Below are 19,912 nucleotides of genomic sequence, written 5' to 3'. Positions count from 1 at the left end.
AAATAATTAATTATCAATGAAAAGAATAAATGAAGCAAGTCGAACCCTTCCAAGGCTTCTTCTGCGCTTCCAGAAGGATTCCAGAGGACCATTTTCTTTCTAAAATCTTACTTTTATGTATGCGTCTATTGGAGGGGGCGGTCATATTGAACTCAGGTGATTTTTCTAGGTCTCAGATATTTTCCATAGATACATACATAAGTACTTCATACTAGCTATACAATCCCCAAAACCTTTCCGAACACTTCGAACAAAAAAAAAAAAAAACCTGGGTAGTGAAAGCTTTGATCTCCTTCTCCCTCGCTAGATTTCCTTCAACCATGAACCTAGCTTGCGTAGGGAAAAGAAAAGAAAAGAAAAGAAAAGAAAAAAAGGTAAAATTTTTACTTTTTCTGTTCACAGATGGACCTCGTGATCCATTCTGATTTGGTCCGCCGAACCAACCCCTCCGAAAAGAATAAAAAAGATAAAAAAAATAAAATAAAAAGTTGAACGGTGTATCCTTGTTCCCTTCGAAAGGCACGCCCTACAGGTCTTTGACCCGTCGAGTAGATATTGATATGAGTGCATAAAAAGATGCTGCGACTCGTCATAGTTAGAATAGTTCATCCACTGCCGCTGAGAAATAAATAATAATAAAAATCAATCCCCATAGATCCCTCTCGATCGAAAAGCCATATGTAGAAGAAAAATATCATATCAACTCCCTTAATCACAATGCATAAAAGCAACAAAGCAAGTGCCTCAAACTGCAGGCCGGGCTCGTTCTGGATCCATTCGAATTTTCGATCCGCTTGACAATAAAGGCGGTTGATTCGTTGAAAAAAAAAAAAAAAGAGGATAGCGTGTGCGACCATGTGACCCGCTTAATTGCTTTCGGCTGGAATGGCAGGCAGCAGAACATGCCTTTAAGCTTACTTACACGACCTCCAACAGCAATAAACGAGTTTCGCATAATTTTCCGAAGGGGAAGCCACCGAATTTGAGGAGGCGGCCCTTTGATCGATTCAATTGGCTGGGCCTGGCTTCCCATCTCTTCTTGTTGGTCGAATCGTCCATGCCTATGTATGTATCAGCGGTTGCAATCGTTAGCTGAGAGCTCTATAGCTCCCCTATAGCTAACTAACTACGTAGTACTTACTTAGTCCCAAGTATGCATGTTCGGGGTTACATGGTCAACTGAACGGCTGTTGAATGAAATCCCAGATATAATGAAAACTACTCGTCATTGCATCTATTCACATCAGACAAAACAACAGCTGTGAACATTTTGCCTCCCACAAATCTTATCTCTGTTGGCGCGCGTTATTAACCATTTCCGGGGAACCTATTGAACCTATTGAACCAATATTTTTTTTTGGTTTTCACTACCTTTCATTTCTAATCGACGGAGTGGTTTAAAAAAAGTTTTAGTTCATCAGCTGATGCCCAATCGAGGTCCTTGATCTTTGGTTGGCGTATTCGATCCAACGGCCCTTCTCCATGTCTAAGGTTCGGTTATCTTCCGGGGTGGATAATCCGCAGATTAGACAAAAATGGGAAGGGGGGGTTACCGGAGCTTTGGGTACCTTAGTATCCAATCACCAAGCACCTGGAAAAGTATTCTGAAGAGGTAAAAAATGGATGGGGGCGGTGGTGGTGGTGGTAGTAGTAGTGGTGTGGAAGCTATCGATTGATCAAGAGGTAAATGTTGGCGAGGCTGAAGAAATGCAAGGTCCAGCTGTTTCGCCTCGAAAAGGTCGTCCTCGTGGCGCAAGGAACCCGTCGCCTCGAAGTTGTCTCGGAATCTCAAGACCGTTCCCTTTTGCATGATGTATGTATGTACGTACGCATGTACGCATGTATATACTTATGTAAGTATATATGTATGTATGTATGACTTTTGACGCACGTCCCACGAGAAAGGGAAAAAAAAGATGAAATGTCTTTGTCGTAAAAAGAGTTGAAATGGTAGCCGTGCACTATAATACATGAGGGAGATATAACCGCAAAAGAGCCATACACAAAAAGTCCTCCTGACCACACAAATCCGGCCCGTTCCATCTCGCGGTGACACTCCCCTCGCCCTGATAACTAGCTTTTAACAATATGGGAAGGATTAACATCAGTCGCATCGCAGATGTAGACACACACTCAACCCAAATATAGAATCTCTACCATACAATAACATGTATGTCATGGTGAATAAATAAAATAAAAAGAAAACAAGAGGGAATTATGTACAAACGTTGATGGTATTTATAGATTGAGGGTGTGGATTCGATGCGGTGTTGTATGTATGTACCTAATCACAAGAGAGGGGCTTACAAGTAACTATCGGCGGCGGCGGCGGCTGGGGGGAAGACGTGTGCTGTTACTCAAAAGGAGAATCATAGGGAATATCTGGCATATTCCGCAATTCTAGAACGGAATCGATATCGAAGGAGCGTTCTGCTGTTGTTCCATAACTTCCTCTGAAGCATTCTCGATTGATACCGATAACCCGACCTTGGCAGTACTCTGTAAACAAGTTTCTCAAAGTTAGTCAACCATGTTTTCCGACATTGGTGATACCCTTCTGCAGGATCCCGCGAAATGAAACGGCGAAACAGTAGTACGAACCTTATAGTGATCCATCTCTCCGGAAAACGCTAATGTGACCATGGGTGCGACTCTTCGTTCTAGATGGACCCCCAATTTACCGCTTGTGTCGACCTGTGCTCTCAAACTAGATTGTCTGAAATCGTACTTGGCGCCAATTGTGGTAATCCCCTCTCCTGCAAATACACCGGGCCTAACCGGAGCGACCTTAAGGACGCTCTCGACACCAGCCTCAACCCTCTCCGCCAACTTTCTCCAGTAGGTCATCTGGAGAGCGCCGGCAGCCTGCAGACCAGCACTAGCAACCCATCCCGAGCCTTGGTATCGGGCAACATATGAAACCAGAGCCTCAGGAGATGCAGCCATCGATTGTCGCTGCCAGACAGTTTCTAGACCAAGAGAGAGGGATTTCGTGACGGATTGAAGGTATTGACCAATAACGATTCCAGTGAGCCCCCCATCTAGGACGCTAGGGTTGAAAGCTTTGATGGAAGCCGAGAAATCCTTTCCGATATAGTCTTGGTCGAGCTGCAACATGGCCTGCGAGGATCCGGGCGCTACTTGAACGTTCGATCGCGTGACCGACTTTGGTGACCATCTGTAATTGAATCGGGCAGAAAGTTGGCCTTCATTGTCAAGGTTTGCTTGGAAGAAAGTCTACATAAAATCAAGAAAGAAAAAGTGATATTAGCCAATCGCCTATTGTGACATTTAATCGAGTTAGAGTAAAGCTATACATACCTTGTTTGTTCCGAAGAGAGCAGAGAGGTTGTATGGTGGTAAAGATCCTGGCCCACCAGCACCCATGGAAAACGAATGTGAAACCTGGAATAGCGGAGCAATGCCGAATATCTTCGCAGTATCTGCTCTTAATCCGGTAAACTGTAGGTTGGTCAAGAAGACACCCTTGGTAAGCTCAGACGAAACATTCTCGAATGTCCCGGGATTAGGTAATTCGAGAGCGTCCCGTTTAGCAGAGAGCGAAGAAACACCATCATTTAAAAGCGAAACGAGCGGATTCTGGCCTAGCCAGTTAAGTTGGTCCTCGGCGACTTTATCCATTGCGAAAAGACGACTTGTCGGCTACCGACGAGAGAAAGGTGGGGGTTCGGAATCGGGCCGGTTGGAGGGGCTTGGAGGGGAAGACGTGAAGAGAAAAAGCCGTGAAGAGAGAAGACTGGAGATACTGCTAACTACAGTAGGAAAGGATACAAGGCAGGCGATGGATTCCGCAGGAAGGGTTGGAGATTGGAGGCGGTGAAGCCAATGATGGTGGTTGCTGAGAGAGTGGTGATGTCGATATGTCGGAGCGTTAAGCAAGAAATTTTGGGCTTGAAATTTTTCGCAGCAGAACAAAACGCCAAGCAACGTCACTAACATCGGTCCCTGCAACCCCGCGGCTATCGCGGTTATTTACCACTACACGGATAGCACAATCGATAACAGTTTCCGGACCTTCGAATTCCCACGGGCTGCTAGCTTCTAACTGCTAGTTGCTATAGCTCTGCTTGTGCCTATATTACGGTATTGCCGAATATAGGCTCTTGAGACAGGCAGTTGTGTGACCGTGACGGGCCGGTCGAGTACTGGTACCGGAATAGGACCACTACTATATATATACTTTAGCTATTTTAGCTTAGTATATACTTATAACTAAATATATATTATCTAGATTGGTACACGGAATCATAAGATATATGGTATAGACCTAGTTACTTACCTCTAACATACTTCATTACAAATATAAGAGCATGGCCTGCTATAGAGTTCGAGATTTTATAGACTTGAACATACAGTCCAACCGAACTCGTCAACATGGATGTCAGCAGTCAAAGCACTTCTCCACAGCCGATTGGTAATAGCGGTTCAGCTTCAGATCATGCCACTTCTACAGCCCCAATACCTGGTCTTCCCGCTTCTGCTGGCCCGGTGAACAAAGAGGATCCCGTGCCGCAGTTAGTTTGGTTGGTAAGTCCTTTGTTATATCAATCTGATACATTGTAATATTATCATGCCGCCCTATACCCATGTATCCTATCTTTGTATACTCCACTGTGGACTGATAGTCGTTCCTATCACCTTTTCTCTCTCTTTCTTTCCCAAAAAACAAACAAAAGATAAAAGATTTTCATGGAATATCGGGCATCAGGTTAGATTGGAAGTTGGCTGTATCGGTTGCGTCTGTTGCATTTTAAATTACGCCCTAGTCACATGTACAAGAATATCAAGAATATCTGCGCCAATTGCAGGATATCCACACTATTCTATCGTTTTCATATATTCCTAAACTCTGTCCTCTAATATAACCTCGTATGATACGATTAGATATTCGGCGCCACCGGTCATCTCGGACGTTCAGTCTCCGGCATTGCTCTAGCAAGAAATGATTTCGTCATCCACGTCGGGAAAACCGGTACCGATGAGCAAAACCCACCGCCTTCAAACCCCAATGGTGTCTTCACTGTTTGCGATATCAGGGACCGGGAAAGTGTTTCCAAAACGTTCGATAGATCCCTAACTGTATGGGGTAGGATAGATGTCGTGGTAAAGTATGATATCTATGTTTCTTTATTTTCTTCGTTTCTTTATTTCTTTTTTCATTGCGAAGGGTTGAGATTGCAATATTGGGATCTCGTTCTTAGTTGAGGGATAAAAACGACTGTAACGGCATACTGATCGATATTGTATTCTTACTAATAGCTGCGCCGGCTACGGGATCATCGGTGCATGTGAGGACCAGGATGAATACGAGATTCGTAATCAGCTGGATACTAATTTCATGGGTCTGTTCAATATTATGCACCTGACGATCCCATACTTTCGGAAACGAAAAGAAGGGAGGTATATCATATTTTCTTCGACATCTGGGTTTTTAGGATTACCAGGATTGGGAGGTATGGTATCTATACCCATATCTATTCATCTTGCATGCATGCACTCGCACACTAATGAAGCCCAGTGACTTGAAAGCTAACAGGCAAGTTTAGGATATTGCGGATCGAAATGGGCGGTTGAAGGGTTTGTTGAATCGCTGATGTATGAACTGGAACTATCGAATATCAAGGTATCGCTTATTATTACAGGATTGGCGAAACGTGATGAGTATGCAAGCTTTTCGGGAAGAGAACATCAAGGACGGCTGCTGACAAAGATTTGAAAGACCGACTCAAGATACGCATGGTCAAATACCGAACTGGGCTCACTTTCTGATAACAACCCCTTCAGCGCCGTACGCGGGTGTGACTTCGCCGGCGAACCATGCTCGGAGAATGGTACAATGGATACAGGACAAGCAGATAACCAGCGGATTGAAAGTTGCGGAGATGGTCTGGGAGGTAAGATATGGCCGTGATCCTCATAAATTTATATATATATTTATCACTAACCGAAAAACAAAGCTTGCACATTGTCAAAACCCACCGCTAAGACTACTCCTCGGACAACATGCCGTCGAGTCGATGCGTGATAGGCTTCGGTTCACGCTCGAGGAAATTGAGGATTGGAAGCACTTGTACAACCTGGATGATTCTGATATTCAGAACCAAAACGACGGACAGGAGGATGGTGGCGAGATGGAGGATGTGGTAATGTCCACACGGGAAGACGACGACGATTCCAAGTAAACCGTTACTAGCAGTTCAATTGGTCTCGTATACTAGTCGGTCTTCATGAAGGTTTAATGTATCGTAATTGTGTGTGGTATTATGTAGCCCACTCAACCGCCGTGTAGAGTAGATACAAATAATATCGTATCTTTGGGCTGAAGTTCATATTCTCCTTCACCTTCTAGCTCCCAGTCTGCATCGTTGATAAGAACTAGAATCCCAGCCCGCCTGTTAATTATCCAATCATGTCAGCTCTATCGTTCTCTCGTAATTATAACGTAACATATATGCAGTTGTAATTGGATGATTCGTACACAGTGCCGTTTATTTCGAACATATCTCTCCGGGTGTCTTTCATATGGTGGACACATAGATGGTCAACTAGATAGTTGATATTGGCAGCATTGCCATCTTTTGTCTTCGTAGGAAGATCGATATTGAACTTCTTTTCGTTATCAAAGAGGAGTTCGAGGCCGCCACTAAACCCATATCATATATCATATATCAATGGATCCTACATATTAGCTTCAATTCCAAGCCTAACTAGGACAAGATCTCTCAAACTTACGCCAGCTCGATCGTTATCGGTATTGTATCCGCGGACATTGTGCTATTGGAGCTATGACATGAATATTATCTTGAATGGTTGTGGTGGATGTTAATCAAGTGGACAGGTTAAGTTCCCCACAGCCGAGTCTGGAAGGGTGCATTGCAGGGGAAGGGCATCCATCTCCCGCCCCGAATTTTTCGGTGACGAACATTGCAGCCAAACGCGTCTCATCTTCTCCTTCCACTCCGAACCAACCATACCTTCTTCAATTCTCATCTCCACGCACACGAACACGCACATATCAACGACACTCGTTCGAGTCAGCACTTTCACAGATCATTCGATTTCATACCCTTAATACTCACTAAACGTTTACTGCAAAAAACCAACAAATATGGTCGACCGTGGCGGCAGGTACGAACGGGACAATCGGGACAATCGGGACAATCGGGACAATCGAGAACGAGACAGAGGTGGATTTCGCGATGGAGGACGACCACAGCACTTTAAGAAAAGACGCTACCAGGGTATGGCCTGAAATTTATATTCTGCCTATGATTCGTCTTCGGGTTCAATTTCGTGGGACAGCGGCAAAGGCTAACTGTGTCTTGATCTCTAGACGACGATGACCGTGACTACCGCCAGCAGAGGCCTCGCTACGAGGATCCGATGGTCAGACTTAGAAAGGATGTCCTAGCTATTGCAGAATCTGTACGTTGAACCTCTTTGCTATCTTAATGCCATGGGAAGCTAACATATTCTATAGCCTCTCATCAAGGTGGAGGACTCGATCCGATCGATTGCTAAGTCGCTGTCAGCCCATTGGGACCACGAGGCTATCCGCAAAGGATTCGTCACTTTGATCAAAACACTGTATGCACCATTACCACGACCGTCACTGTCGACTCTCCAAGATCCCTAGTTTTCACTAAACTTACATTGGTTTGTAGCGTCGTCGAACAACCGTTCAAAATCCCCTTCGTCGCCGCCATCGTCCTCTGCGCCAATGCTCAAAAGCACGAAATCGGAAAGCTGGTTCTCGATGAATTCGCCGCCCAGCTACAGAATTACCTTGACAACTGTGAATGGCGCAACTTTAAACTTACTCTGAGATTTATGGGATCTGTTTCCTGCATGCTAGATGGCGAAGGCGTTGCGACCTTGCTCAATGACTTGGCCAACCTTACCGGCGATCTGGCTGCTGAAGGAGGGAGCAGTGGACTCTCTGAAGAATTGTCATTTGTCGTTCTTATTACGATTCCTTACATTTTGACATCTGCGCCTGGTGGTATCACGGAGGAGTTTTTGACGACCTTGATCGAACGGTTGGAGGGCATGCAAGTGCCATCTGCCGTCGAGCCTCTTTTGTCGCCATATAGTGGCCCGAATGCGCCGTATCCTCCCATGAATGTAAGTGCACACTAAGCCCCAGAACCGAGTAACAATGCTAATCTGGATGTCAGAATACCACCCTTTTGTTGAACGCCCTTAAAGACGAAGCCGCCTCCGGGTTTAAATTCGAGATTCTCGCCCGTCCATGGGAACCGTTCCTCGCCGAGCTAGAAGCTGCCACCAAACATTTTTTCCCCACGATCACCATGCCAACAGCTCTCGAAGGCGGTACTATATTCCCCAAGGTCTACTTTTCGGTCTTCCAAGGTGCCGTCCACGAAACCGTCCCATTGCAAACATCCATCAGTTCATCCATTCTCCGCGATTCAATCGGTGACACAATCGGCCTCCTCGACTTCAACCGCATTGCATGTGCCAGGTTCCTCATCGATGTCGATTGCTACTTCGCACCTAACGCATTTCTTAAACGTGCGACCCCATTCGACAAGATTCCGGAGGTTTCTGAAGGGAAGTCGACCTGGAAGCCGGAGGACGTCTGTGTTGATGCTATTTTCACCAACATATTCCAGTTGCCGCAACCAGAGCATAAATTGGTTTATTACCATGCTACTTTGACCGAGGTCTGCAAATTGGCGCCTCAGGCGGTTGCGCCATCGCTCGGAAGAGCCATTCGTTATTTGTACAGAAACCTGGAGAGTATGGATGTCGAACTGAGGTACAGGTTTATTGATTGGTTCGCTCATCATTTGAGTAACTTTGGGTATACTTGGAAGTGGACGGAGTGGTAAGTCTATATTCTATCATTGCAGAACGGAGATCTAAGGGCAAGTGTATTAATTTCCAAAATTTTGGTTAGGATCCCCGATCTCGAATTGTCCAAGGTCCACCCACGCCGTTCGTTCATCCAAGAAGCCGTCGAAAAGGAAATCCGTCTAAGTTTCGCCAACCGCGTCAAATCCACTCTTCCAGAACAATACTGCGAATTAGTCCCCGAAGACAAGGAAAAGGAACTACCCGACTTTAAATTCGAATCCGACGACATCGCTTTCCCTGAGGAAGGGAAACAGCTTTTGAACCTCATTCGTCAGAAGGCTCCAAACGAAGAAGTCGACACCCTTATGAACGCCATTACCGATGCCGCGAACAACAAGGGATTACCTGATCCTTCCAAATATGCAAGAGATATGTACATGACCTGCATCTGCCATATCGGAGCGAAGAGCTTGAGTCACGTCTTGAGCTGTATCGAACGATGCAAAGAAAAACTTACACAGTTGGGTCAAGAATCCTCGCAAGCTCAGCGACAGATCGTTGGGACGGTGATGAGATATTGGGCTGATCAACCGGGTATCGGAGCTAATGTTATTGACAAGCTTTTGAATTACTCGATTTTAACGCCATTATCTGTTATCGAATGGGTTGTTCTTGATGCTGGCGGGGAGGTATTGCCGAGGGGACATGCATGGGAGATGGTGAATACTACGACTAGGAAAGTTGTTTTGAGGACTAGGAATTTGGCGAGTGCTAGAGGGGAGGATCTGCCGGAAGAACAAATCGCTACTGCGGAGCAGCAGCATGAAGTTGCGAAGGCGGAACAGGCGGAGTTGTTTAAGGTTGTCATGGAGGGGCTTGGAAGGTATGAAGATGGAGGAGTTGTGGTTGGCAAAGAAGGGACTAGTGGGGAGGATGTGGAATTGTTGAAATGGTGGGCTGCTAGTTGGTTGAGGGCTTTGAAGAGGCAGAGGGATATTGAGGAGGCGGAGGAGGCGATGAGGGTTAGTACTGGATCTGGAGCGGGGGCTATGGATGAGGATGGGGACGAGGATAAGGAAGGAGGGGATGATGAGAATGCTATGGAGGAGGAGGTTTAAATGCAGACTATCCTGACTGATCACAGGCATGATGATGTATCTATTGGTTCATCACCAGGATCCTCAATCAGTACATTGCGATGGGTGGATGGGATTGGTAACTTGGATATAGTGGATGATGGAGGGGGGTTCCAGAAGTGTAATTTTAGTCATAGTTTTCTTTTCTTCTTTTTTTTTTTTGTTTCTTTCATACATGCATGGCAGATATTGTCGACTTAATCCCAATCAACTATGAGTTAACGAATGTAGTTTTACGACAGACGGATAGATTTCATACTCCAGATTCAATTCAATTCTATGAAGTTCAAATCGTAGTTACAGTATTCTAAATAAAGATCCTTGGATTCTAAGAACTTTGGTGTGCACTATAGAGCCGATAAGGTGTTAATTGGGCGACTTAAACCACAATCTCGAGTTATAAAAACTTCGAGGAGGTCTTCGATATCATTGTTTCATGTTAGACTAACTACTTGACTTACTATACAGCTTGATTTAGAACCATCTCTCTCTCTGTGAAGAAAAAAATGTAAAAACCGTCGAATACAGGACTTCTCTTCACGTTCCATTGCATACAAGCACGATAATGCATGCCATCCATACGCAAAAAAAAGCCATAGACACATAGCCTCGAGGCCAATAAAAACATCAGTCAAAGAGAGGGAAAAGAAGAAAAAGGATAGTAGTAGTACAACGATCCCAGCATAAGAAGGACGATCAGAGGGAGAAGATCAAGAAAAGGGGAACATAGACGCCATAGAAAACGGGAAGAAGAAAAAAGAGAAGGAGGGAAAAAATAAGTAACTCCACCGGTTTTTTGGTTTGACGCCTGAACGATCAAGGAATAAAAATACTAGATATGCGGGCGAAGAAGAAGAAGAGGATGAGGATGAGAAGATGTGAGAGCTATATGTAGATTACTCTCGAATCTTCGGTGGTCCTTGTAGGTCAAATATCTGACTTCCAACAATTCCCCTGCTGGTATTCTCCAGGAGAAAAGAAAGAAGAAAGAAGAAAGAAGAAAATTAAACCCTTCAGCTAAGAAAAGAGAATAAATAATACTTCTTAACCCAACCCCCCAAAAGCACCTCTAATCCTCCTAGCCAACTGAATATCCTTCTGCATGATCGTAACCCTCTTAGCATGGATAGCGCATAGATTCGCATCCTCAAACAAATGTACCATGAACGCCTCCGCCGCCTCCTGAAGTGCCAACAAAGCCTGACTTTGCCACCTCATACTCTCATTCGACCTTTGAAACTGCGTATTCACGATATCTATCTGATCCGCACAGATCTCTCGGACCAATCGGGAAAAGGGGAGTTTGCGCAGTAACAGGTCGGTAGATTTTTGGTATTTGCGAATTTCGCGGAGAGCTACGGTGCCCGGTTTGAATTTGTGAGATTTACGAGGAGGGAGAGGGTCGCCGGCTGTTTTTATTGTTATTATTAAAATTTATAATTGTTAGTTTATATATCTATTAACTTTTTAAAAATTGATTTGTTTGGGGGGGGGGATTATAATAGGTTGGTAATTGGAACTTACGTTGAACACCAGATGAGGATCTACGTTTGCCGCCAACGGTTTTGGAACCTATCGATGGCCTCTTTACGGCCATCTTTGTGGAGGCCATTTTTTTGCGATCGATGGGAGGTAGGACCAGATAGTAATTGATGGATGGATGGATGGATGTTAGGTCGAGTATGTATAACTGCTTTCTATCCCCTTCTTTTTTGTTCCCCTCGTTTTGCGATTCCCTTTTTTCTTCTTCCACCCGCTTCGAGTATTTTTGATGATAAAAAGGTACTTAGGTATAAACTACGGACTAAGGTGTAGTTACTGCGATTCAAGAGGGAATCTGATAGGAGTCGAGTCGAGGCTTTCTCTTGTTTTGCGGGTGGGATGGATGAAGGGGGGGAAAGTGAGGGAGGGGAAGGGTTTGATATAAAACTAGATGTCCCTTGACAACGGGGATAAACAATGACGATGATGATGATGATTCTCGAGTGAAGCAGTGTCAAGTAGCTCTTATGCAAAAAATAAAATGACAAAAAAAAGGAGCTCGAAGGATGGAGATATTCAAAGAAGATTGGAAGTAGATTAAGAAGAAGAAGAAGGAGAAGAAGAAGAAGGAAGAGAGAGCTGTTGGAATAGAAGCCGCTAAGTTATAAAATGTATCAAAGGAGAAGAAGAGAGATTCAATTCAATTCAATTCAATCAAAGTGCCAATATTGGAATGGCTGGGACGCGTTGACCAACACATTTCTGGCGTTTTTGTCGCGTGGGATTTTCCCATTTTGGGAATTTATTCCCCTGTCAAACACACTCAACGCGTCAACACGCCAACACGTCAACACTTTTCTTTTTTTATAGTGGTTCTTGGCACTTTTATCCCATCCCAACCTCGACACCCCCCTTGTTACCTACCCTCTTACTCACTTAACTAACTTCATACATACAAACTAAGTCAAAAATGGACCTCCTCAAAGGTCCAATCCGCGAAGGCAGTCGGTACGTCCCCCTCCTTTTCCCCATCCCAATACAATCCTAAATAACATTCTAACAAAATAAAGTGGCGGCCGCGACTTCAAATGGTCTGACGTCAAAGACTCCAAAGACCGCGAATACTACCTCGGCGTCTCCGTCAAAGCCCCCACAGGACGATGGCAACAAAACCGTGACATCCAATGGTACTCCCGCGATCAATCCGAAAACTCTGCAGAAGCAGAAGCTCTACGTCGTGAACAACGTTTGGAAGAAATTCGAAAGATAAAGGAAGCTGAAAATGATGCTTTGAGCGCCGCTTTGGGGTTTAAGGTTGTTAGGAGGGTTGATGATGGTGCCGGTGGTTTGAGTCAGGGCGAGGTCGATAGGGCTATTAAAGAAGCTGGGGCGGGGGTTGATGAACGGGAGGAAACGGGGAATGAGAAGGGAATTGGGTTTGGAAGGATTGGATTGGCGGCTTTGGGAGGCGCTGGTGGTGGGGGTGATAGGGAGGTCATGGCTGGGGATAGTTCGAAAAATGATAGTGAAGTCAAATGGAGACCTGCGCCTGCGCCATCGAGGGACGCCGACAAGAGGGATGGTAGGGACGACAGACGGAGGAGAGATGACCGCGAGAAACCATCGAGACATCGTCATCGGTCGAGGTCGAAGGATAGGTATAGAGAAAGGGACAGAGAAGGGGAAAGGGACAGACATCGACGACACCGTTCAAGATCAAGGTCTAGAGACCGTGAGAGAAGACATGAAAGCGATAGGCGACGACGAGATCAATCTAGATCCCCGCGTAGACACGATGACCGCAGAGACAAGAGAGATCACGATAGACGAGATCGGGATAGAGACGACCGACGGCGTCGTTGATTGATATCAGCACCACATCCCACCTACCCTCTTCCGCATAATCTTTAGCATTTCCACCGGCGTCTAGGAGCTCTTTTATATTTCATTCCAGAAAAAAAATTGTACATTATCATCTCTTTAGCTAGCGCGCATTATAAATTATCATGTAAAATGCATAAGTATATGCCTCGCTCGCTTTACTTCACTAGAAACCCAGAGATCTTATAACTCATCATGTCCCGGCACCGGAGTAACCTCCACCGTCTCAGGCAAAGCCATGATATTAACCACCAAAGAAGTCCACCCCAAAAAGTGCTGTACTCCCTTCCCATTCCCTTTCTCCTGCTCATATTGCTCCCATGCAAACCCTGTCTCTTCCCATACTCTGAACACATTATTAACCACGTTCTTCCTGAGCTCAGCGTATAGCTTCGCGGCCTTTTGCTGGTTAGGTCCTTTAACCGATCCGTATTCCTAAAAACAATTATTAGCTTCCTGATATCCCTATCCCACTATGTAAAGTTATTGTAATATATCTCACCTTCAACCTCAAAACCGCCAAATAATTCATATTAATCCACACGGGACCCCTCCAATAGTTCTCCCCTTTGCTATAAAACTCATCCTGACGGCTCAAACTTCTCAATCCAAATGGACTCCACAGCTGTTCCTCATCTCCGATTATTTCTAAAATACTCTTTAACTTGTCATCATCACTCACTAGTCCCAACAAGAACGGGAAAATAGAGACGTATCCAACATGGCAGACATGTATATTCTCTTCGAAGGCATCAACCGTTGCATCGCAGTAACACCCGGCTTCTTTGTTCCAATGTAGATCGTCGATGTTGTGGAGGATAGCTTCTTCGTGCTTGCCATATTCTCGGGCGTCATCTGTTTCTGAAATGGCGATCGCAATGTTCTTCATTAAACGGGCAGAGAAACCCATCCAGCTTAGTAGATCGACATGAAGCTCGCTTGGATGTGGTGGTTCGGCGCGAGGGTAGTCGTCTATACCGCTGGTGAGACAGTAACCAGGAGCCCTTCCTCTCCATCTATACCCTTCCTTCATAGAAAATGCATTCCTATCATACCCTCTAATATCACCTGCCTGCGTATCTCTAAACCAATAATATTGTCTCCTCAACAAAGGATAAACGTTCTTCAAATAGCTTTCCGCAGAGGCCAAGATGGCATGTGGGATTCCATCACCTCCAAACTCTGACATTTGTTCCAAGATTTGTGAAAGTTCGCCAGTTAGATTCGGGTAGTTTGTTGTTGATGACCATTTTTCGATGAATCGGGTGAGGACTAAGAGGAGGGTTGGAGGGTTTGCGTAATGTGGGTATTGGGTTTGGAATTCTTTGGGGACTTTGGAACGGGCTTCTTCGCCTAAGATTTGTTCGCGGGCTATCCAGCCGTCGGCGTCCATTAGGTTGAACCAGCTCCGGACGATTTCCATACTAAACAGATTCTGTTAGATAATGCACTTTCACTTGGATATGGTTTAAAAGGGATATGAACATACGCGAGGTCAACATCCCACTCGATAACCGGTAACAAATGAAACCCTTCATCCCACAAAAACCCACGGGGGAAGAATTGTCGACTAGGAACCGAAGTATATAAAGTCGTAGGGCCTTCCAATTGTCCCAATCCTTTCTCACGATTAGCCTTCGCAGGTTCCCAGAACCCTTCTTCGTCTTCGGGGTACTCAGAACGGTCGACTATAGAAGTGCCGTGGAAATATCCAATACCACCGAGGAGGTTGGAGAAGAGATCTTTTGCGAAATTGGCGTATTTGGGAGAATCGAAGGGGGCATAACGCTTGAAAGTTTTGGAGAAACGGGTATTAAATGATTCAGTATTCTCTTGGATCTTTTCGGTGAGAAGTTTTGCTATAATATTTGTCAGTATATAAGCTATAGATATCAATCTTTTAAGGAAGATCTTACATGTCATCGGCTTTGCAGCAGAATCCGAGGAGAAGAGAATATCAAACTATATTAGGTATTAGCCCCGGGCCCCAAGTAAGAAGCTAAGATGGAACTTCGAATGTATACATACTTCAAAGGCGCCCTCATAAACTCTCTGTACGAGATGAACATTTCCATCTTTCCCTTCCTCCGCATACTTTGGCGAAAAGGTAAGAGCCTGCCACGAGGGCGGTAAATTCTCGGCGCCGAACTTCTCCATAAGCTTGTCGAATCGGGTCTTTAACTCCGCGAATATGATGTCTATTTCCAATATTAGCTTTCCCTGTTATATATATATATATATATAAAGGTTGAAGTTTTAGAGAAACCTACTTTTGACCCGCCAGATATGTTCAGCAGGATAACTCCCCACACGGTACAAACTTCTCGAAACATCAGGTTCATCCTCGACGCCCTGTAATCTAGAATCTAACGCCGTCGGGCCGCTGTTGGTAGCCGGACCTTCCGTCAGTTCGATGTGGAATTCATCGAGGCCTTCAACGTTCCCTTTGAGGTTCACAGATCCTTTGATTCCCTATTGCATTACCATATTAGTCTTGTTCCTAGCCATATTTGGACATCGATATATAAATACCGCTTGATCCGGTTCGGTTTCCAATAATAATTCGCCTTCCTCATCTTCATTTGTAGCCCAAAAGAAGACGGTAGACCTAAGATTTTGGGGTGCTATTCGTTTCAATTAATATATACCCCCAACATCCAAAAAAGAAGTGTGTAGACATACCATCCTCCCTCGGTATGCCTTTAACTCTAGCACCCCAGCTACCGCCTATTGAAACAGTTAGTAAATAGTTTACGACGATACAAAAAATCATAAGGGTGTAGAGGGGGGGGAATACCATTTCTCCCACCAGGAACTTTAACCAATTCAATTTCTATATCGATGAAATTGGCTTGATCATGGATGACCTGCTTTCCACCGGTTCTAACATCATACTCTACCCATCCATATCCCTTCATATCATCACTTTGTTCGCAAGTATGTCTGATCGCTACACCCCCCAAAATCAAAGAAAAAAAAGACAGCAAGTTAGCAAAAAATCCCACTTCAAATAAATATAAAAATAAACAAAAACCATAAAACCAATTTATATTAAAAAAAGAAAGGAGGAAGAAAGGGAGAGAAAGGGAGAGGGAGTAAATACACTTCTGCGCCTGAGCATAAGTATCCAAATTCCCCCAAACCAGTCCAACACTCAAACTCTTTGGAATCCGAGGCCTCATGCCGAAATACAAACTGGGATTGTAAGGGCCCCATAGTAAAGACTGATTCGACACGCGTTGGATTTCACTCGCAAGAATTGTTTGGTCTGCTGCAGCGGCGACGATAGTCGTGCCGGTGGTCCACAGAAGGGATACCAGTAAGCCTGGTATATGCATCCTTCTTCATATATTTTAATTTCGTCTTATTTGAATAGGTATTAAGTAAGTAATGATGACGGTTTGGACCTGCCAGTTGGTTTAATAGTATATTGTAGGGGCAATTGGGAGCTCTCTTTTGAGCTGGGTCCTTTCCCTTCGACGCGCGAGGTCTGGGTTTTGATTGCAAATGAGAGGAAGGTATATATTATGCGTTACGTTTGGCCAGGTAGACGACTTTATAGGTTAACGTACATACAAGCATACATCCTTGCTGGGTTTGGCTGCATTGAGGTTCTGGACGGGTGCACAACGCAGTTTTGACAACAGAATAGTATACTTGCTCCATAGTAAGTGTACACCCAAAGGTGCTTAGGTACTTTGCTTTCGAGTTCGGTTTATTAATTATGGATCTTAGTGGGTTATGATTAAGGGAGTTCAGAGAGTGAGGATGGGGGTAGATTGGATTGTATTTGATGCTATGACTGTCTGTTACTACTGGACTTTTCGCTAATGAAGAGACTCGTGTATTATAAAGAACGTTAGAACGTACGGCACCCGCTTTGATATATATTACATCCATACAACTTGTCTTCAGACTTGTATTCGATTATGCTTCAATAGATGCTTAAGAGTTGTGAATGCATAAACTCCACCTCTTAGTCGGGAATAGGCGATAGAGCTCTGTTGAACCCTCCAGCACGGTTCCTACGAAATGTTAGTATTCTTCACCTCGAAAAACAGCGCTATAAAATGATAAAACGATAGAGAGGAGGGTAGGAGAGGGGATACGAACATATACTGTCTATACTCCGCCTTCTTCTCAATCTTGACGCTACCAGCATTATTCCCTTCTACTTTCTTTCCTTTCGTGGTCCCAAATCCTCCAAAGCCCATCATGGCCATCATAGCATCCTCTCCATCATCGCCACCACCGTTCATGTCGACATCATCATCACGTTTTGATTTACTGTTTTTATTGCTATTTTTGTTACCGTTTCGATGTGGAGGCGAGCGGTGACGTTTGGATGTAGAAGGAGAATGTGAGCGAGATCGAGAACGGGAACGGGAGTCGTGACGTTTTTGATAGCGATCACGGGAACGACTTCTGTTTCTTTCTCTGTCCCTATCTCTTTCTCGATCTCGGTCTTTGGGAGGAGGGGAGCGAGAGCGATAACGGCGTTTTGAATCGGTGTCTTGGTAGCGGTGGGAGCGGTCTGGGCGTTTACGGTAGTCTATATTTTTCTTTGCGATTAGTATAACCTGTTCATATAGGAGTATAAGAAGGTACAGGTATTTGAGGAATTACCATCAGGACTTCTTGACCGTCGCCGTCTGTCGTTTCCATCACGTTGGTCTCTCTTAGGGTCACCGGTGACAGGGGACCGACTTCGCCGACGAGCATAGTGTGGAGAATCTTGGGCTCTGTGACGGTCGTCTCTTCTGTCGTTATAGTAGTCGCGATTACCGCCACCTCCTCCACCACCGCCGCCACCACCTCCTCCACCTGGACCCCGTCGGTTGTCTCGTTTCCTTCGGTCCATGGTTGGTGAATGTGTATTTGTGAGTCGCGTGGTCGGGTAGTCGCAGATGATGTCAGTGCGTCGCGAATGATTTGGACGGAATGTGGTATTGGATTTAAATGATTCGAGCGTATATTATTGTATTAACTACAACTGATTAAACAGCCATAAGGTTGTAAGAGCAGGCGTAGCTGAAGTTGAAGTTGTAATTGAAGTTGAAGTTGAAGTTGAAGTTGATGATGTCGGGTTTAGAAGTTTGAATGGGAAGATGAGATGAAACCGAAAATGCGGCTGTGGTTGCTCTTAGTTGGTTGATGCGCCGCCACCAAACCCAGCCATCCTTCCCTCCATCATCCATCATATCCTCCATCTTGTCCTTATTCTCCGACATCGTCGTCTCCGCAGCGAAACCACCGTAAGGAAAGATCCCTCGCATACATCGCTATTATATCACTAAACATCTTCAACTTCCTAAAGTTTTACATCAACAGGAACTCCGGGCGGGTTTCCTATTCTCACAACTCCGACCGACTACATACATCCCTACATTAAGTAGTTGCACACCAAGCCTCGTCGTCATCACTTATTACGCTCATCATGGAGTCACGGTTATTCCGGTTCCCACTTCCAACGCTCCCATCTGCTCAGACCCTTCGAATATTCGGTGTCTACTCCTCCGGTGGATTAGTACGTTATTTCTCCCCTCCCCAGTCTTCCGGGGTTTACATTCCGGATTTGAAGGCGACAGAAAACACCCCTCCTACTTTTACGTTTTAAAGGATACTATTTGACGAATATAAAACTAATATTTTGGATACCAAAAGTTCGCTCTAGGAATCTGGTTTTTCTTGGATGCCGCTATTTTCAGTAAATATGCCAACCCGGGGACGGTACATGTTCAGTTTGTGGACTGGATTCCATCGATCTGTAGCGTTTTGGGGATGATTGTGTATGTCACCCATTCACCAACTCACTATCACAACTACAAACTATAAAAGAGAGAGAAACAGAAAAATATTAATGGGATATATTTTTGGGGTATTATAGGATCAACTCGATCGAAAAGGCACGGTTGTCGGCTGAATCGTTCTCGTTCTCTGGAAGTAATGATGCATGGAAGGCTCGACTGGTTCTATTCCTTGGGTTTGCATTGATGGCTGGTGGACTTGCCGGATCTGTGGTATGTATTACCATAATACTATTTCATAATATTATACAATACCATCAGTGGTATGACCGGTGGGGGTGGACGGTGGATGAAGGTGACTAATGGATATCGATGTCTTTTTATAGTGTGTCCTGGTGCTTAAATACGTGGTACCGGAGTACCCGTTCCCGACACTCTACTTTGGAATCGCCAACGTAGTTGCAAATTCCTTGATTATGCTGAGGTACTTCCTTCCTAATCCCTTCCCGCTCACGAGTCTAGAGTTCTATATAAGGATCGAAACTAACGATATATATCAAAATGTAGCACGGTGGTGTTATGGGTGTCCCAGAACTTCGAGGACGAGTATAACTACAGCTTAGCCCTGTAAAACAAGGAAACAGAGAACAGGAAGGGAATAGAAGCTTATACTTTTTTTCCACCTTGGTTTTTTATCAAATAGTTAAATTATAAAAACCTCAAAACTTCGATCGTCGTCGCTATCGTCCACCATCGTCATCGTCGCCGCCGCCATCATTATCGTTCAAACGGGTTCTTTATTTATTTTGCCCCTTCGTACAGCGT

At 44.8% G+C, this 19,912-nt stretch overlaps 10 protein-coding genes across 10 annotated transcripts; 4 read left to right on the top strand and 6 right to left on the bottom strand.

The window, feature by feature from the left end:
• Positions 1-2,400: 2,400 nt before the first annotated feature.
• On the bottom strand, positions 2,401-3,642 carry AOL_s00076g324 (uncharacterized protein; the record flags this gene model as incomplete). Its single annotated transcript, XM_011122877.1, has 3 exons — positions 2,401-2,499; positions 2,602-3,237; positions 3,322-3,642. 3 exons carry the CDS (start codon positions 3,640-3,642, stop codon positions 2,401-2,403), a joined length of 1,056 nt encoding a protein of 351 aa, XP_011121179.1.
• Positions 3,643-4,395: 753 nt separating this feature from the next.
• AOL_s00076g323 (uncharacterized protein) lies at positions 4,396-6,203 on the top strand (the record flags this gene model as incomplete). The annotated part of the gene is made up of 6 exons (XM_011122876.1): positions 4,396-4,548; positions 4,906-5,129; positions 5,281-5,474; positions 5,568-5,682; positions 5,741-5,915; positions 5,979-6,203. 6 exons carry the CDS (start codon positions 4,396-4,398, stop codon positions 6,201-6,203), a joined length of 1,086 nt encoding a protein of 361 aa, XP_011121178.1.
• A 92-nt stretch (positions 6,204-6,295) lies between these two features.
• Positions 6,296-6,791, bottom strand: AOL_s00076g322 (uncharacterized protein; the record flags this gene model as incomplete). Its single annotated transcript, XM_011122875.1, has 3 exons — positions 6,296-6,413; positions 6,500-6,664; positions 6,754-6,791. The coding sequence occupies 3 exons, from the start codon at positions 6,789-6,791 to the stop codon at positions 6,296-6,298; spliced, it is 321 nt and encodes a 106-aa protein (XP_011121177.1).
• A 338-nt stretch (positions 6,792-7,129) lies between these two features.
• Positions 7,130-9,959, top strand: AOL_s00076g321 (uncharacterized protein; the record flags this gene model as incomplete). Its single annotated transcript, XM_011122874.1, has 6 exons — positions 7,130-7,262; positions 7,355-7,446; positions 7,502-7,608; positions 7,686-8,145; positions 8,199-8,872; positions 8,945-9,959. 6 exons carry the CDS (start codon positions 7,130-7,132, stop codon positions 9,957-9,959), a joined length of 2,481 nt encoding a protein of 826 aa, XP_011121176.1.
• Positions 9,960-11,021: 1,062 nt separating this feature from the next.
• On the bottom strand, positions 11,022-11,589 carry AOL_s00076g320 (uncharacterized protein; the record flags this gene model as incomplete). Its single annotated transcript, XM_011122873.1, has 2 exons — positions 11,022-11,386; positions 11,502-11,589. The coding sequence occupies 2 exons, from the start codon at positions 11,587-11,589 to the stop codon at positions 11,022-11,024; spliced, it is 453 nt and encodes a 150-aa protein (XP_011121175.1).
• Positions 11,590-12,429: 840 nt separating this feature from the next.
• AOL_s00076g319 (uncharacterized protein) lies at positions 12,430-13,322 on the top strand (the record flags this gene model as incomplete). The annotated part of the gene is made up of 2 exons (XM_011122872.1): positions 12,430-12,467; positions 12,530-13,322. The coding sequence occupies 2 exons, from the start codon at positions 12,430-12,432 to the stop codon at positions 13,320-13,322; spliced, it is 831 nt and encodes a 276-aa protein (XP_011121174.1).
• Positions 13,323-13,523: 201 nt separating this feature from the next.
• On the bottom strand, positions 13,524-16,678 carry AOL_s00076g318 (uncharacterized protein; the record flags this gene model as incomplete). Its single annotated transcript, XM_011122871.1, has 10 exons — positions 13,524-13,775; positions 13,843-14,764; positions 14,830-15,199; positions 15,257-15,302; positions 15,369-15,538; positions 15,611-15,812; positions 15,873-15,964; positions 16,023-16,067; positions 16,138-16,290; positions 16,444-16,678. The coding sequence occupies 10 exons, from the start codon at positions 16,676-16,678 to the stop codon at positions 13,524-13,526; spliced, it is 2,487 nt and encodes an 828-aa protein (XP_011121173.1).
• Positions 16,679-17,316: 638 nt separating this feature from the next.
• AOL_s00076g317 (uncharacterized protein) lies at positions 17,317-18,201 on the bottom strand (the record flags this gene model as incomplete). Its single annotated transcript, XM_011122870.1, has 3 exons — positions 17,317-17,365; positions 17,454-17,892; positions 17,967-18,201. The coding sequence occupies 3 exons, from the start codon at positions 18,199-18,201 to the stop codon at positions 17,317-17,319; spliced, it is 723 nt and encodes a 240-aa protein (XP_011121172.1).
• A 136-nt stretch (positions 18,202-18,337) lies between these two features.
• AOL_s00076g316 (uncharacterized protein) lies at positions 18,338-18,616 on the bottom strand (the record flags this gene model as incomplete). Its single annotated transcript, XM_011122869.1, has 1 exon — positions 18,338-18,616. The coding sequence occupies one exon, from the start codon at positions 18,614-18,616 to the stop codon at positions 18,338-18,340; it is 279 nt and encodes a 92-aa protein (XP_011121171.1).
• Positions 18,617-18,777: 161 nt separating this feature from the next.
• AOL_s00076g315 (uncharacterized protein) lies at positions 18,778-19,718 on the top strand (the record flags this gene model as incomplete). Its single annotated transcript, XM_011122868.1, has 5 exons — positions 18,778-18,867; positions 19,005-19,129; positions 19,228-19,360; positions 19,474-19,571; positions 19,655-19,718. The coding sequence occupies 5 exons, from the start codon at positions 18,778-18,780 to the stop codon at positions 19,716-19,718; spliced, it is 510 nt and encodes a 169-aa protein (XP_011121170.1).
• Between the last annotated feature and the right edge of the window lie 194 nt (positions 19,719-19,912).

This window comes from Orbilia oligospora, assembly GCF_000225545.1.
Source record: "Orbilia oligospora ATCC 24927 unplaced genomic scaffold scaffold00076, whole genome shotgun sequence".
Lineage (NCBI taxonomy): Eukaryota > Fungi > Ascomycota > Orbiliomycetes > Orbiliales > Orbiliaceae > Orbilia > Orbilia oligospora.
Note: the sequence above shows the minus strand (reverse complement) of the source record. Positions and strands in the feature narration are given on the sequence as shown.